Source organism: Artemia sp. Qi Xiang Cuo, chromosome 3, assembly GCF_049724085.1.
Source record: "Artemia sp. Qi Xiang Cuo chromosome 3, ASM4972408v1, whole genome shotgun sequence".
Taxonomy (NCBI): Eukaryota; Metazoa; Arthropoda; class Branchiopoda; order Anostraca; family Artemiidae; genus Artemia; species Artemia sp. Qi Xiang Cuo.
In genome coordinates, this window is record NC_142796.1 from 57,796,151 (window position 1) to 57,814,052 (window position 17,902).

General features: G+C 36.4%; 1 protein-coding gene across 2 annotated transcripts in view; it reads left to right on the top strand.

Annotated features, from left to right (window-relative positions):
* LOC148954332 (uncharacterized) overlaps positions 1-17,902 on the top strand; it is a 149,189-nt gene that overhangs the window by 80,380 nt on the left and 50,907 nt on the right. For both annotated transcript variants that reach the window (XM_089087035.1, XM_089087034.1), the window contains exon 4: positions 7,883-7,989. In XM_089087035.1, the coding sequence (XP_088943161.1) occupies positions 7,883-7,989 (107 nt within the window). The remainder of the gene's footprint in view (positions 1-7,882; positions 7,990-17,902) is intronic.

Sequence of the window (17,902 nt, forward strand, 5' to 3'; positions counted from 1 at the left end):
TGCCGGTATTAAAAAATTCTTACTACTAAGAAAAACCTATTACTTTCAAGAGAAATTTGATAGTATTAAGTAAAACCTTGTAAGTATTAATGAAAAAGTTGATACTTCTAATAAGAAATTTGTTAGTATTACATAAAACTTTGTTAGTATTAAGGAAAAAAGTTGTTGCTTCTAAGAAAAAATTTGCTAGTTTTAATAAAAAATTGGTACTTCTCACAGAAAACTTGTTAACATTAAGAAAAAAACCTTGTTATTTCCAAGAAAAATTTGATAATATTAAGTAAAAGTTTGTACGTGTTAAAGACAAAGATGTTACTTCGAAGAGAAAATCTGTTAGTGTTAAGAAAAACTTGCTACTTCTAACGGTGAACCTGGTAGCATTAACAGAAAATTGTTACATCTAAGTAAAACTTGTTACCTTTGACGGAAAACTTGCTACTATTAGAAACAATTTCTTACTATTAAGAAAAAATCTGTTACTTCTAAGAGAAATTTGATATTATTAAGTAATACTTTGTTAGTATTAAGGAAATTTGTAACTTGTAAGAAAATATTTGCTGCTATTAAGTTAAACCTTTTTAGTATTAAGAAAAGACTTGTTACTTCTAAGAAAAATTTTTTGGTGTGAAGAAAAACTTACTACTTCTAATAGAAAACTTGTTAGCGTCAACAGGAAATTCTTACTTCTAGGAGAAATTTGTTATCTTTGACGGAAAACTTACTCCTATTAAAAAAAATCTCTTGCTGTTAAAAAAAAATCTGTTACTTCCAAGAGGAATTTGATAGTATTAAGCAAAACATTGTTAGTATTAAGGAGAAAGATAGTACTTCAAAGAGAAATTTGATAGTATTAAGTAAAAACTTCGTTAGTATTATGGAAAAAGTTGTTACTTCTAAGAAAATCAAGTCCCGTTGCACAAAAAAAGCATAGTGTTTAATTTAGATTCATAAGCTTATCTTTAGAGTAAAAAGGTTGAAAATATCCTAGGGCTGATGAAAAGGTGTGTCATATGGATGGCTGGCGTATAAAGCCGTGATGGTGTGGGAGTTTTTTGAAGGATATCATGATGGGCTTGACTCGTGAAAAACTTGAATCAATGGGTTGAATGTATAACTTTTAATAAGAAATGTCCGAGAAACGTCTTAGGAATAGTGATTTGATGTCAGAGGGGTACCGCAGAGTAGTAATAGTGTGGCAGAGTAACAGGAATCGTTGAAAAATAATAGCTAATAAATTATATCCATTGAGGGTGTTCAAAAGTTAAAAGACGATTAAAATATTGATGACGGGTGCCAGAGTAATGCCACAAAGTAGTTGTAGTGTAGTAATGTAGCGTGCATTGCTTGGAGTATCACGCTCTAGGAAAAAAATGCCGAATTTTTGCTATTCAGAAAACATACTGTTTAATTTAGATTTACCAGCCTATTTTTGGAGTGAAATGGTTGAAAATATCCTAGGGATGGTGAGGGAAGCGGGAGGGTTGCCACATGGATGGCAGGCGTGTAATGTCGTAGTGGCGGTATGTTTTATAGAGCATCATGAATGGCTTGGGTTGCGATAAGCTTGAATCAATGGGTCGAAGTATAATTTTTAGCAAGGAATTTCTGAAAAATATTTTAGGAATGATGATTTGATGTCAAAAGGGTGTCGCAGAGTAATAATAATAATAATAATAATTTATTTATGCCCTCTATACATACAAGATGTACACAGAGGAATATAGGAAATAAATGAAAAGAAAACTGAAAAATAAAATATTACATTTCTACTGAAAAGGACAACAAAAAGTAGCTCATAATACTCAACAGCTCATGAATATATAATAAATAGCCTGTGATAGCTCATTAGTGCATAACACTAAAAACACTCATAAAACATTACGCATAAACACTCATAATACATAACGCATAAAAAGCTGTTTTATTAAAGCAATGGAGACAAAACTATTTTTCCATTAAACAAGACAAATAAGGGGAAATTTTATTCTATTTTCTCTAGATCGTCTAAGAAATCGGTCGTATTATTGGTCCATTTTAACATTAATATCAAATATTCCGAATTTTTGAATAATATACCTATTTTTGAACCACAGTTGAATTCCAAGGAAATATTTACAAAACCGGAAAAACTACACATGGATACTCTTTTTATCACATTTACTTAAAAACTTCAAAAATGGAACAATGAAAAATACATGAGGTGCAAACATTGAATTATAAATTATAGCAAGTGTTTTTTTTTTATCAAAAAGACCTTTCACCCTGACTAGCAGGCCATAAGCTTTCCCAGTACAGACGATAACACCAACTCCCACTTAGCTTTAATTGTTGGGCCAAAAGGCAAGCCAAGGTAATTAATAGAATCATTATTAAAGATATTAATTGATAGTGGGGCACAGTGCCGGGCATCGTTGATAAATAATAGCAACAGAAAATATATACTTTGATGGTGTTCAAAACGTTAGAAGACGCTTAAAATGTTGATGACGGGTGTCATAGAGGTGTCACACAGTAATTACAGTGTAGTATTGTGGCGTGAATTACATGAAGTATCATGCTTTAGGAAAGAAAAGCTTAAAAAAGGAAAGAAAGCACACTCTAGGAAAGATTCACCAGCTTATTTTCGGAGTGGAAATGTTGAAAATATCCTAGAGGTGATGAGGGGGGATTCTGCGTGGATGGAAGGTGTGTAATGCCGTGATGGTGTGGCATAGGGCTGGGAATTATCAGGAAATAATAGTAATAGGAAATATAATTTGACACTGCGACACTGTGGCGTAAATTGCTTTGAATATCACATTCTGACAACAAAATGCCCAGTTCCGCTGTTCAAGTAAAAACACTTTTTAATTTAGATTCATGAGCTTATTTCTTGTGGGAAGAGCTTGAAAATTTCCTAAAGGAGGGGAAGAGGGGATTCCATGTGGATGACGGAGGGCGAGGTCTTTGATGCCACGGTGGTGTGGATTGTTTTGGAGGTTATGATGAAAGCCCAGGCTCCAGAAAAACTTGAATCACCCGATTGAAGTATAAATTTTAACAAGAAACGTCTGAAAAAATGTCTTCTAGGTAATGATGTGATGTCAGGGGGGCAGTCAAATAATGTTCCTGTGGTTCTACTTGCTTGGAGTATCATGTTCTACAGCTTAAAAGTTCAGGTGGAGCCGTTAAAAAAATTTTACCGTGGAAGGAAGGGGCTGAAAATCTAACATCCCTGTTAAAGAAATGCTGTACTTTCGTTAAGGAATCTCGGAAATACCTCAATAAGTCGTGTATTGTCACAATGTTGTGAAATATTCATAGTGTTGGCTCAATGAAATCGGGCAGCATTTTCGTCAAAAGCTCTTTATATGGCTTAAATTTAACTCTTGTATCAATCTTTCCCATCTAAAAACGATTTCTAGGACCCCCCCCGCCTTTCTATAATACACGGTTCTTTTTGCCTACATTACAATCCTTTAGAAGCCTTTTTTCACGTTTTATTTTTTGTTTGTTGTGTTTTTCTAACTACTTTTTCTTTGTTTTAATATTGTTGTAAATTTGTTCGAATTAATAAAACTTTTATTTACAATAAGCTTAATCCTTAAGATATGTTGTTTAGGATGCGTCTCTAATACATAGATGTTTGCACAATTTAAGCACCTCTTCTATCTTTTATCGCTAAAAATAAATTTAGAACAATCAACAATATTATTTTACATCTCTCCCTAAAAACTATTACTTAATTAAGACGTGTAATTTCTGGAAATAAATGTTTCCGACAGCGTGTCAAATTTTGGCAGTAAACACGCTGTTATAGCGTGTGCGACAAATTGGAAATCTTCTTGCCTGTAAAAGATTATATTTAGAATGTATTGGATTGGACAAAATACTGGAAATAGCAGTTTAGTCCTGTTGCTTGGAGCGTTGTTCCATTGGAAGGAAATTGACGTTTCGAGTCCTAGCATGGTCAAAGAAAAAAAATAATACTTTGTAAGTTTAGGCTGTAAAATAAAATGCCAAAAAAGTAATATGTGACAGTGATGGTTGCGCTGTCATTACGCAAAATGTGGGCCGTCATTACGCAACATGTGTGCTGACCTTGCATAAAGTCTGCAACGCCATTAAGATAAAAGAAAGAAAAAAAACGCGTTGAATTTTTCGGCAAAAAATAGAATGCCAAAAAAGTAATATGTGACAGTGATGTGTGCACTGTCATTACGTAAGAAGTGCGTCGTCCTTACATAAGATATGTGAAGCTTCATTTTGTAAGGTTTGTGCTGTTGTTAAGTTACAAGCGGGGATTCCCCATGGGTCCTGTCGCGATGTTACATAAAACTCGTGTATTGTCACAATGTTGTGAAATATTCATAGTCTTGGCTCAATGAAATCGGGCAGCATTTTCGTCAAAAGCTCTTTATATGGCTTAAATTTAACTCTTGTATCAATCTTTCCCATCTAAAAACGATTTATAGGACCCCCCCCCCGCCTTTCTACAATACACTGTTCTTTCTGCCTATATTACGATCCTTTAGAAGCCTTTTTTCACGTTTTATTTTTTGTTTGTTGTGTTTTTCTAACTACTTTTTCTTTGTTTTAATATTGTTGTAAATTTGTTCGAATTAATAAAACTTTTATTTACAATAAGCTTAATCCTTAAGATATGTTGTTTAGGATGCGTCTCTAATACATAGATGTTTGCACAATTTAAGCACCTCTTCTATCTTTTATCGCTAAAAATAAATTTAGAACAATCAACAATATTATTTTACATCTCTCCCTAAAAACTATTACTTAATTAAGACGTGTAATTTCTGGAAATAAATGTTTCCGACAGCGTGTCAAATTTTGGCAGTAAACACGCTGTTATAGCGTGTGCGACAAATTGGAAATCTTCTTGCCTGTAAAAGATTATATTTAGAATGTATTGGATTGGACAAAATACTGGAAATAGCAGTTTAGTCCTGTTGCTTGGAGCGTTGTTCCATTGGAAGGAAATTGACGTTTCGAGTCCTAGCATGGTCAAAGAAAAAAAAATAATACTTTGTAAGTTTAGGCTGTAAAATAAAATGCCAAAAAAGTAATATGTGACAGTGATGGTTGCGCTGTCATTACGCAAAATGTGGGCCGTCATTACGCAACATGTGTGCTGACCTTACATAAAGTTTGCAACGCAATTAAGATAAAAGAAAGAAAAAAAACGCGTTGAATGTTTCGGCAAAAAATAGAATGCCAAAAAAGTAATATGTGACAGTGATGTGTGCACTGTCATTACGTAAGAAGTGCGTCGTCCTTACATAAGATATGTGAAGCTTCATTTTGTAAGGTTTGTGCTGTTGTTAAGTTACAAGCGGGGATTCCCCATGGGTCCTGTCGCGATGTTACATAAAACTCGTGTATTGTCACAATGTTGTGAAATATTCATAGTCTTGGCTCAATGAAATCGGGCAGCATTTTCGTCGAAAGCTCTTAATATGGCTTAAATTTAACTCTTGTATCAATCTTTCCCATATAAAAATGTTTTCTAGGACCCCCCCCCCCGCCTTTCTACAATACACTGTTCTTTCTGCCTATATTACGATCCTTTAGAAGCCTTTTTTCACGTTTTATTTTTTGTTTGTGTGTTTTTCTAACTACTTTTTCTTTGTTTTAATATTGTTGTAAATTTGTTCGAATTAATAAAAATTTTATTTACAATAATCCTTAAGCTTAATCTATCTTTCTATCTTTTATCGCTAAAAATAAATTTGGAACAATCAACAATATTATTTGGCATCACTCCCTAAAAAGTATTACTGAATGAAGAGGTATAATTTCTGGAAATAAATGTTTTCCGACTGAGTACCAAATTTTGGCAGTAAACACGCTGTTCTAGCGTGTGCGACAAATTGGAAATCTTCTTGCCTGTAAAAGATTATATTTGGAATACATTGGATTGGACAAAATACTGGAAATAGTAGTTTAGTCCTGCTGCTTGGAGCGTTGTTCCATTGGAAGGAAATTGACGTTTCGAGTCCTAGCATGGTCAAAGAAAAAAAAAACAACGCTTTGTAAGTTTAGGCTAAAAAATAAAATGTCAAAAAAGTAATATGTGACAGTGATGGTTGTGCTGTTATTACGCAAAATGTGGGCCGTCATTACGCAACATGTGTGCTGACCTTGCATAAAGTCTGCAACGCCATTAAGATAAAAGAAAGAAAAAAAACGCGTTGAATTTTTCGGCAAAAAATAGAATGCCAAAAAAAGTATTATGTGACAATGATGTGTGTACGCTGTCATTACGTAAGAAGTGCGTCGTCCTTACATAAGATATGTGAAGCTTCATTTTGTAAGGTTTGTGCTGTTGTTAAGTTACAAGCGGGGATTCCCCATGGGTCCTGTCGCAAGGTTACATAAAATTGGGTCATCCATATTACAACTGACCGTTTAAAACAGGGTAAGTCGTGTGAACTCATTGGAGCGCAAGGGGGTGTGTCATCAGAATCTTTCTAGCTGTTTTCCCTTTAATAGACCACCTGGAAACAGGAGCCGCATTACACAGGTTTGAAAGCTTGAGGGGCTAGTAGCTCCACTTATAGACTCCCTATCTGACCCCTTAAAATGTCTTGCTAATATCCCTATCTGACCGTTTAAATGGCGTGGGTTTGCCGTGGGAATCTTGCCACCTGGAAAAAGGTGACCTCATTGCAAGGGATTCCATTTATTGCTAGTTGTGTATTATCCCGACCACACTCCAATTACTCATATAAAAAAATAATGGGACACGTGGAATTCCGGGAGTTTTGTCAGCTAGAAACACATTTGCGTCATATGGTCACGGAAACAGGGATGCGCCGTTAAACCTTCTTTTTGCGCCGTTAAAACACTAATTTAAGAAAGGAGTAGTGGCTATGGGCCCCATTAAAAGTAGTAAAGCCTCACTACTATTGAGATACCCCGTTTGGTTGTGTGTTCTGTTTTGGTTTTGCTTGTATATTCCGTTGGATTGTGTATTTTTTATTATGTTTAGTTTTTGTCATTCTTCCAATTTCAAAAACTGAATCGGCGTTTTCCTGACTAAAAATCAGAAACAAGATTACTACCTGACCACTGTAAAGTAATTACTTTAAAGATTACTTTAAAGTAATTTAGGAATATTACCAAGATTTTGCAGTCAATAGCGCGAAAAAAATTACTGCTGAAAGTTGCGGTTTCTTGAATTACCACTTAGATTCTTGGGGGGAAAGTAGAAGATATAATTGACCCTGGGGTGTTTCTTTATTCAAAACCCAGACTTTACATATCTGGAATTTATTAAAATTATGGAAACAATGCCCTTATCGAATTAAATTTGATTACTGAATACAAATGAATCCAAGTGCGGTAAGCTCTTCAAAAGTTATGCTCGTTTTATACGATACGTAAAATGAGCTGTTTTAGAACCATACTAAAATTGCTGGATTTTTTTTATTTGCTTAATTTCTGTATATAAAATTGTGGTTGTGAAATAGGTAGTGAGAATTTCTTTCGTAACACATACTTATACATTGTTTTTCAGTGTACCAAAAATTTCTGCAGCTCCTGTAAAGAAAGGGTCTAGAAAAATTTTTGTTTATGAACTTACTTAAGATTCGCGTTAATTTGCGCGGTCTCTCTACCTCTCCCCTCCTCTTTTTTCATTTCTCTCTTTTTTATCTCTATCTCTCTCCCCCTCTTCCTTTTCTCTCTTTCTATCTCCCCCTTCCTCTTTAACTCTCCTGAAGTTCTCTCTCTCTCTCTTTCCCGCACATACACGTACATATCTCTATCTCACTGTACATAGATATAAATGTAGATAGAGTTAAATTTATCTACAGTGCTCTCTATCTAGACAAGTTGATATGGGTTTATGGCAGATTAGTATTTGTATTTTCTTATGTCATAGGTCAAGGATATGATTCCCACTGGGTTCCTTACTGGAAAAGGTGTACGCCTTGTCATATTCATTATGAAGTTATTGGAAAACTGGAAACAGCAGAAGAGGACTTTTTGGTATGTTGGATCAAACGTTTTACATTGTTCTTATTTTCTAACATTCACTAAACAAACTTTTTGTTATCCTAATTATCACTTGATTACCTAAATTAAATAACCTGACCGAAATCATCTGGATTGGACAAATATTACATAGCATTCAACAAAAAACGGTAAAGCAAAGACATTTGTAAAGAACTTTGTGACAATCTTAAAGCAAAGAGCTACACTAGTTCCTTGTGTCTGAGTCAAAATTGTGAAGTTCTTATGCTTGGTGATTTCGAATTAAATTATTTCATACTTTAACATAGCATTTCAGCTAGTATTTCAGCTTGGCCTTTTGTTAGTGCCAGGTCCCATGCAACGTCATAAGGATCATCATTTTTAATCAACTAAATATGTTCCCAAGGATGGTAGAGAGGTTATGTGTTGTTGCTCAAAGATGGAGAACTTTCTTGTCGCGTTCTTTCAGCTAGTCTGAATTCTGTAGGTGGTGTTGGTATTGGACAAGTCAGAAGATCATTTGAAATTGGCATTGAAACTGAGGGAATATTTAGATACTTCAGTGAAGTATCTAAATATTCCATCCATTCTGGATGATGGGAGAAAAATATGTGGCATTTCCGGCCACAGAAAGAAGGTGGTTCGGATACTGGAAAAATATAGGAAACATCTGGAGTCCAAGGGCTCTTCAGCAAACGAATTTTAGAATTTTATTCGAGACTGGTTGATTGGTTGAAAAACCGACCGATGTAATTTGCAAACCACGACTGGGTTGGTGCAAGTGCGTGTTGCGTCGTGGTTGGTTCCAGTGTGCGTGATTCAGAAGCTTCAACGATGGCTCCAGTGCCCTTCAGATCCACAGATGTAGATGAATGCTCCGCAGACGTCTCACTAATGCCACTGTCAGAAACATCCCTGGTCCGCTTGGGCGCAAAAAACGACGTAATGTCACACTTCCTCTTCATGTTGAAAATCGCTCTTCTCTTAGCCAAGTCCGAAATTGAACTGAACTGAACTGACAATCCTGCACTCTCTTATACCATACCTCGAGCGCCCATTAATCCTAATTTACTATGCAACGTCAGATGAATATGGGGTTACCTAATTGCGTAAGCTGGTCAGAGCGCATATTCTTAACCCTAATTTACTATGCAATGTCATGTGAACCTGGGGTTACCTAATTGCGTAGGCTGATCAGAGCACATATTATTAACCCTAATTTACTATGCCAGGTCAGGTGAACATGGGGCTACCTACGGTTACCTAATTGCGTAAGCTGATCAGAACCGTTAACCCACAAAATGCAACAGGATTTAGTGTGGGAGCATATTTTTTTTGGTAAGGTTTTGTCTTTACAGGTATTTTTTAGACTAATTTTCAACTCGGTCAAAAATTTCTGGGGGGGGGGGGTTCAAACCAGGTACCCCTCCCCCCCCCCACGGCCTTGTACTTCACAGATGCACGAGCTTTGTATGAGTATGACTTACGCAATATCATAGGAACTCCGAATGCCAGATGGTTGTTCTTCTTCACCTTCCTTATCCAACCCCGTAAATTGCATACGCATGTCAAACAGGGGAATTGTGGTGCACACAACTTACCAGAGTCAAACTTCGAATCAAACTATAGTTCATATGCTCTCCTCGGGAGTGATGTGAATGTCTTCCAGAGGGCTTTGTTTGTGAGATAGCCGCACACGTAGCAAAACAAATCTAGTGAATTTATGTAATCTCTAAACGTAATTGTTTTCACTAAAAATAAAAAAAGCAAAGACAGAATAGTAAAACTCATATAATAACATATAACCCATATAAATTATATACAGTTACCATAATTTCTATACTGAACATTTAGCGCGGCGAATCACAGAACCCGGATATGTCAGGTAGAGTTCTCATTTTATTGACGAAAGATCAGCATCCCCAGTCTCAAAACTCTCTCCCATAAGTCAGATCTTTTCTAATAAGTATCCACGGTAGGAAGCAATGGAATGTGAAGGGGGACTTAACATTATGGAGGGGAAAGAAGTTTCAAAAACGCAAAATATATTTAGCTAAACTTTTTCAAATAGCATTGTACTTTTTACATTTCGGAAGGAGTATCAACATTTCGGGGGCCTTGAACGGAACTCACGATCACTAGGAAAATTCGGGTTATATGTATATATATATATATATATATATATATATATATATATATATATATAACGTTATATATATATAATATATATATATATATATATATATATATATATATATATATATATATATATATATATATAATGTTATGATCCTGGAATTGTTTCCGGGGAAGTTAATTAATGTCTGACAGATGACGTCAAGTTAATTAATGTCTTTGGAGTTCGACCAGAATTGTTTCCGGGACAAAGTTTAGATCACACGTGACAGATGACGTCAAGTTAATTAATGTCTTTGGAGTTCGACCAGAATTGTTTCCGGGGCAAAGTTTAGATCACACATGACAAATGATGTCATGATTGATTGATTGACAAGAAAGGGGAAATAACTTGTTGTTTCTAAGGTAAATTATTGATTCAAGATAGGGGAATTAATTTGTTGTTTCTAAAGAGAATTGTTTCCGAGTGAATGTTTTGATCTTAGCGATGAAGAGATTCGTGCGCGAAAGGGTTTCATTGTAATTTCAAATGTGAAAGCACAGAGATACCAAAAACAAAAGGAACTCGCTGAAATCGCGTTTAGGGATTATTTGGGTGAAACTGTTTTAGGCATTACATGGTTTTATTTTGGTGAAACAGTTAGAGAAATTTTAAAGGATGATTTTAGAAAAGGTTTTAGAAGAGAATTTGAGGGTAAAACTCTGTGGTCGTTATAATACACAAGTTCCATTTGAACAGTGTCGTGAGGTCCCCTACCCCGACCCCAAAGGGTTCCGATCCCCCTAACCCAACCCCAAAGGGTCCCAATCCCCCTACCCCGACCCCCAAGGAAGCCCCCGATCTTCAAAGGTCTCCCGAGCTCCCAAAGGGCCCTCAGACTCCCCAAGACTCACCTCCGGTCCCCAAAGATCCACTGGGCTCCCAAACGACCAAACGGCGCTCGAGGGCCCCCCAGCACCCCCCAAACCCTCCCTGGGCCCCCATATACCCGCCTCCGGTCCTCAAAGGTCCCCCAGGATCCCAAAGGGCCCCCCGACCCCCAAGGCCCTCCCCCGGTCCCCAAAGGCCCTCCCCGGGCCCCCAAAGGCCCTCCCCCGGTCCCCAAAGGTCCCACGGGTGCCCAAAGCACCACCCAGCCCTCAAGGGCCCCCGGATCCCCAAACGCCCTCTCCGAGCCCCCCAAAGAGTCCCCTCTCCATTTTTAATACTTTTTTGTGGCTTTATTATACCTTTTCAGAGCAATTTCCTTTCTTAATGTTCAACCTAAACCCATTTTCTAATTTGAAGTACTTATCTTTTTCACCCACAACTATACTTTACAGCTTTTTGGATACCTCAACACAAATAAATACTATAAAAATACAATAAAAGAGATAGTTACATTCTCAATGACCCTCATAAACACATTTTCCAAATTGAAGTACTTATCTTTTCACCCACAACTATACTTTACAGCTTTTTGGATACCTCAACACCAAGAAATACTTTTCAAAGACCATTTCAGAGCAAGTTACTTTCTTAATGACCATCCTAAACCCATTTTCCAACTTGAAGTACTTATCTTTTTTCACCCACAACTATACTTTACAGCTTTTAGGATACCTCAACACCAAGAAATACATTTCAAAGACCATTTCAGAGCAAGTTACTTTCTTAATGTCCCTACTAAACCCATTTTCCAACTTGAAGTACTTATCTTTTTCACCACAACTATACTCTACAGCTTTTTGGATACCTCAACACCAAGAAATACTTTTCAAAGACCATTTCAGAGCAAGTTACTTTCTTAATCTCCCTCCTAAACCCTTTTTCCAACTTGAAGTACTTATCTTTTTCACCCACAACAATACTTTACAGCTTTTTGGATACCTCAACACCAAGAAATACTTTTCAAAGACCATTTCAGAGCATGTCATTTTCTTATTATCCCTCCTAAACCTCTTTTGCAACTTGAAATCCTTATCTTTTTCAACCGCAACTACACTTTACAGCTTTTTGGATACCTCAACACTAAGAAATACTTTTCAAGGACCATTTTGTAGCAAGTTTCTTTCTTAATGTCCCTTCTAAACCCATTTTCCAACTTGAAGTACTTATCTTTTTCACCCACAACTATACTTTACAGCTTTTTAGATACCTCAACACCAAGAAATATTTTTCAAGAACCGTGTCAGAGCAAGTTACTTTCTTAATGTCCATCCTAAACCCATTTTCCAACATGAAGTACTTATCTTTTTCACCCACAACAATACTTAACACCTTTTTGGTTACCTCAAAACCAAGAAATAAATTTCAAAAGGAGGGACATTAAGAAAGGAACTTGCTCTGAAATGGTCCTTGAAAAGTATTTCTTTGTGTTGAGGTATCCAAAAAGCTGTAAAGTATAGTTGAGGGTGAAAAAAGATAAGTACTTCAAGTTGGAGAATGGGTTTAGGAGGGACATTAAGAAAGTAACTTGCTCTGAAATGGTCTTTGAAAAGTATTTCTTGGTGTTGAGGTATCCAAAACCCTGTAAAGTATAGTTTCGGATGAAAAATGATAAGTACTTCAAGCTGGAAGATGGGTTTAGGAGGGACATTAAGAAAGTGACTTGCTCTGAAATGGTCTTTGAAAAGTATTTCTTGGTGTTGAGGTAACCAAAAAGCTGTAAAGTATAGTTGTGGGTGAAAAAGATAAGTACTTCAAGTTGTTAAATGGGTTTAGGAGGGACAATAAGAAAGTAACTTGCTCTGAAATGATCTTTGAAAAGTATTTCTTGGTGTTGAGGTATCCAAAATGCTGTAAAGTATAGTTGTGGGTGAAAAAGATAAGTACTTCAAGTTGGAAAATGGGTTTAGGAGGGACATTAAGAAAGTAACTTGCTCTGAAATGGTCTTAGAAAATTATTTCTTGCTGTTGAGTTTAACAAAAAGCTGTAAAGTATAGTTGTGGGAGAAAAATATAAGTACTTAAAGTTTGAAAATGGGTTTAGAAGGGAAATTAAGAAAGGAACTTGCTCTGAAATGGTCTTTGAAAAGAATTTCTTAGTGTTGAGGTACCCAAAAAGCTGTAAACTATAGTTGTGAGTGAAAAAGATAAGTACTTCAAGTTGCAAAATGCGTTCAGTAGTCACATTAAGAAAGAAACTTGCTCTGAAATGGTCTTTGAAATGTAATTCTTGGTGTTGAGGTAACCAAAAAGCTGTAAAGTATAGTTGTGGTGAAAAAGATAAGTACTTCAAGTTGGAAAATGGGTTTAGAAGGGACATTAAGAAAGTAACTTGATCTGAAATGGTCTTTGAAATGTATTTCTTTGTGTTGAGATATCCAAAAAGCTGTAAAGTATAGTTGTGGGTGAAAAAAGATAAGTACTTCAAGTTGGAAAATGGGTTTAGGATGGTCATTAAGAAAGTAACTTGCTCTGAAATGGTCTTTGAAAAGTATTTCTTGGTGTTGAGGTATCCAAAAAGCTGTAAAGTATAGTTGTGGGTGAAAAAGATAAGTACTTCAAGTTGGAAAATGGGTTTAGAATGAACATTAAGAAAGGAACTTGCTCTGAAAAGATATAATAAAGCCATAAAAAAATATTAAAAAATAGAGAGGGGACTCTTTGGGGAGGGCCCGGGGAGAGCGTTTGGGGATCCAGGGGGCCTTGAGGGTAGGGTGATCCTTTGGGAGCCCGGGGGACTTTTGGGGACCGGTGGAGGGCCTTTGGGGGCCCAGTGAGGGCCTTTGGGGACCCGGGGTGGGCCTTTGGGGGTCCGGGGGCCCTTTGGGAGCCTGGGGGACCTTTTAGGACCGGAGGCGGGCCTTTGGGGGCCCGGGGAGAGCCTTTGGGATTCTGGGGGGCCCTGGCGCGCCGTTCGGTCGTGGGGAAGCCCGGAGAACCTTTGGGGGCCGGGTGAGAGTCTTTGGTGGCCGGAGGGCCCATTGGGAGCTTGGGGGACCTTTGAAGACTGGAGGCTTCCTTCGAGGTTGGGATAAGGGGATCGGAACCCTTTGGGTTGGGGTATGGGGACCTCACAACACTGTTCAAATGGATCTTGTGTATTATAACGACCATAGAGTTTTACCCTCAAATTCTCTTCTAAAACCATTTCTAAAATCTTCTTTTAAAATGTCTCTAGCTGTTTCACTCAAATAAAACCATGTAATGCCTAAAACGGTTTCGTCCGAATAATCCTGAAAAGCAATTTCAGCGAGTTCCTTTTGCTTTTGGCATCCTAGTGCATTCACATTTGAAATTACAAAGAAACCCTTTCGCGCGCTAATCCCTTCATCGCTAAGATCAAAACTTTCACTCGGAAACAATTCTCTTTAGAAACAACAAATTAATTCCCCTTTCGTGAATCAATAATTCCCCTTAGAAACAACAAATTAATTCCCCTTTCATGTCAATCAATCAATCATGACATCATTTGTCATGTGTGATCTAAACTTTGCCCCGGAAACAATTCTGGTCGAACTCCAAAGACATTAATTAACTTGACGTCATCTGTCACGTGTGATCTAAACTTTGTCCCGGAAACAATTCTGGTCGAACTCCAAAGACATTAATTAACTTGACGTCATCTGTCAGACATTAATTAACTTCCCCGGAAACAATTCCAGGATCATAACATTCTCCCCTAGCGGGCAATTGACCAAAAAAACAACACCCTTGGAAAAAGAGGTCATTGACCCCATTAACCACGTGGTTGGTACCGGAGTAGCATTTCATTCTCCCCTAGCGGGCCCTTGGCCAAAAACAACAAATACTTTTTCCAGGATCATAACATTCTCCCCTAGCGTGCCAAAAACACACCTGGAGAAAGAGACCTTGGAGAAAGAGGTCATTGACTCTGTCCCCATTAAACTATGTAAAAAAGTTGTAGGTGGCAGCAGGGGTGAGGGGTGGGAGTCAATAAGGCATCTCTACTTGCGGTTAGAAGCGTTGAATTTTTATGGAGTTAAGAATAGGGAATATAAGAAATAGCTGAAGAGGAAAAGCAGGGAATGGGATAGTTGAGAAAGGAAAAAAATGATGTAGGATTTTACACTAGGGAATGTTAAAGAATTTTTGAATAGAATGAGAAAGGAAAGAGCTAATATTTCAGGTCGAACGCCTTCACCAGAGCCGTGGCCTGGTTATTTTGAGAATTTAGAAGGAAACTGTGAAGGGCATGAAGAGGATAGCTAGTCGTTATGTTTAGGTGAAAATATTTTCCCGCTGCATGAGACTGATTATGAATTAGTAGGGGAAGTGACAAGAGAGGAGGTTAGAGAAGTAGTTAGTAAGGTGAAAGGAGGTTCAGCACCAGGTTTGGAAGGGATACCAGCCTGGGTGGTTAAGAAATTTGTGTCGGTGTTTTTGTCGATATTAGTTATGGCATTTAATAGTATTGTATCTACAGGTAAGTGGCCAGAATTGTGGAAGACTTCAGTTGTTATACCGCTTTTTAAGAAGGGGGACCCTAGCTGGAATGATAACTATAGGCCCATAGTTCTAGCACCAGTTTTTAGTAAAGTGTTAGAAAAAATTTTAGATAGGAGGCTAAATAGGTGGTTAGATAAAAATAGGATTATAAATGAAGAGCAAGGAGGATTTAGGAAAGATTATAGTACAGCAGATAGGGCAGTTGTGCTTAGAGCTTTAGTCGATAAGTAGGGAACAGGGAATAGCCGTCTATATGCAGCTTTTTTAGATCTAAGAAAAGCTTTTGATAATGTTAAGAGGGGGATTTTGGTAGATATTCTGAGAAGTATAGGTTTACTTAGTATTTTTGAGAGGTTAGTTCTTAGCATGTATTGCGGAACGAAGGCGGTAGTAAAGGTAGAAGATCAGGGTATTTCTAGAGCATATAGAAACTGTAAAGGGGTAACACAAGGTAGTGCTCTTTCCCCCGTTTGTTTTCTATTTTTATAAATGATTTAGTTCAGTTTTTGGAAAGAAGGTGGGCTCCGACAGTGCGTCTTGGTTCAAAATTATTTTCAGTTTTGCTTTTCGCTGATGATTGCGTACTTGTAGCTAAGTCTGCCCATGAATTACAGATTCTGTTAGATCTTGTTGCAGATTACTTAGATCTGAAGAAGCTCCAACTTAATGTTAAGAAGACAGAAATAGTTATTTTTGGTAAAAGAAAGGATGAAGAATGTAATGGTAAGTTTATGTTTAATGGAGACGAAATAAAGATAGTTGAAAATTCAAAATATTTAGGTTTTGTATTTCAAAATAATGGTAGTTGGTGTGCCCACATTAAAGAGTCAGTAAAAAGGGGGAAAGCGGCTATATCGACGGTTTTTAGGAATGGTACAGTTATGGGTATTAAAAGTCTAGCAATGCATAAGAGAATATTTTTAACGAAGATTATGCCAGTTATTCATTATGGTGGGGAATTATGGGGGATGGAAGCGGCAGAACAGCTGGAGACCCTTCAGGTAACTTATTACAAAAGGCTTTTCGGTCTCCATAGGACTACGCATACCCACATGGGAACTAGGGCTTTTTTCGCTCCGTATACATAGGCTGGTTCAGGTAGTTAGATTTTGAATGAAGATAGTGCAGGTACCACGAGGTAAACTTATTAGAGAGGCCTATGAAGAGCTACTTGCTTCAAGGCGTAAGAGGTCGTGGCCGTCTAGGGTTAAATCCTTATTAGGCAGATTAGGATTGTCATATATATGAAATGATGGTAGAGGTCCCGCCATTAGTCAGATTGATATAATAGGAATAGTTAAACAAAGATTAGAAGATCAGGAGATACAGACATGGCGAAATGCAATTGAGAGATCCAAGACGTTGAGGGTTTATAAGGATGTTAAAAAGGAGTTTGGCCAGGAAATTTACTTTAAGTTTAATTTGCCAAGTAAGTATTTGTCATATTGGTTGCAGCTGCGGGCCAACTGTTTGCCTTTAAGATGGAGGAGTAAAGTATTTGAGAGAGGTAAGGGGTTCCCATCGCCTAGGTACACGTGTCCCATTTGTAATATTGAAGAGGAAAATCTGGACCATTTTCTTTGCCGGTGCCAGGGGCTTACTGATTTGAGGGAGGGTATTTTGGGGAAAAGTAACTTTTCACTTCGGGGCATGTTGTCTCAGACGGTACCTAGCCTCATGTGTAGATTATGTAGATTTGTTGATCAGGCACTAAAGATAAGAAAGGAACTATTGTGAAGAAGATTTGTTAAGGTTTGGAATAAAAATGCTGAAGGGAGTTTTAATTTTGTTTTCCTCTTATATTTGATGTATAGTGTATATGGCCCTGTAGAAAGGCTTTGGAATACACGATTATTATTATTATTATTATTATTATTATTATGTGTGTGACATTATATATATATATATATATATATATATATATATATATATATATATATATATATATATATATATATATATATATATATATATATATATATATATATATATATATATATATATATATATATATATATATATATATATATATATATATATATATATATATATATATATATATATATATATATATATATATATATATATATATATATATATATATATATATATATATATATATATATATATATATATATATATATATATATATATATATATATATATATATATATATATATATATATATATATATATATATATATATATATATATATATATATATATATATATAATACGTTTTAAGTATATGTTGTATATACGTATACAGAAGGCCGTATCCAGGGGGTATACTCCCCCCCCCCGCTCTCTGAATTTTTTTTCGGCTCGTAAAAACGTAAGAAAAATGAATATAAACAATTTTTTGTGTTTTCTTGTTACCCCCCTCTACAACAAAAA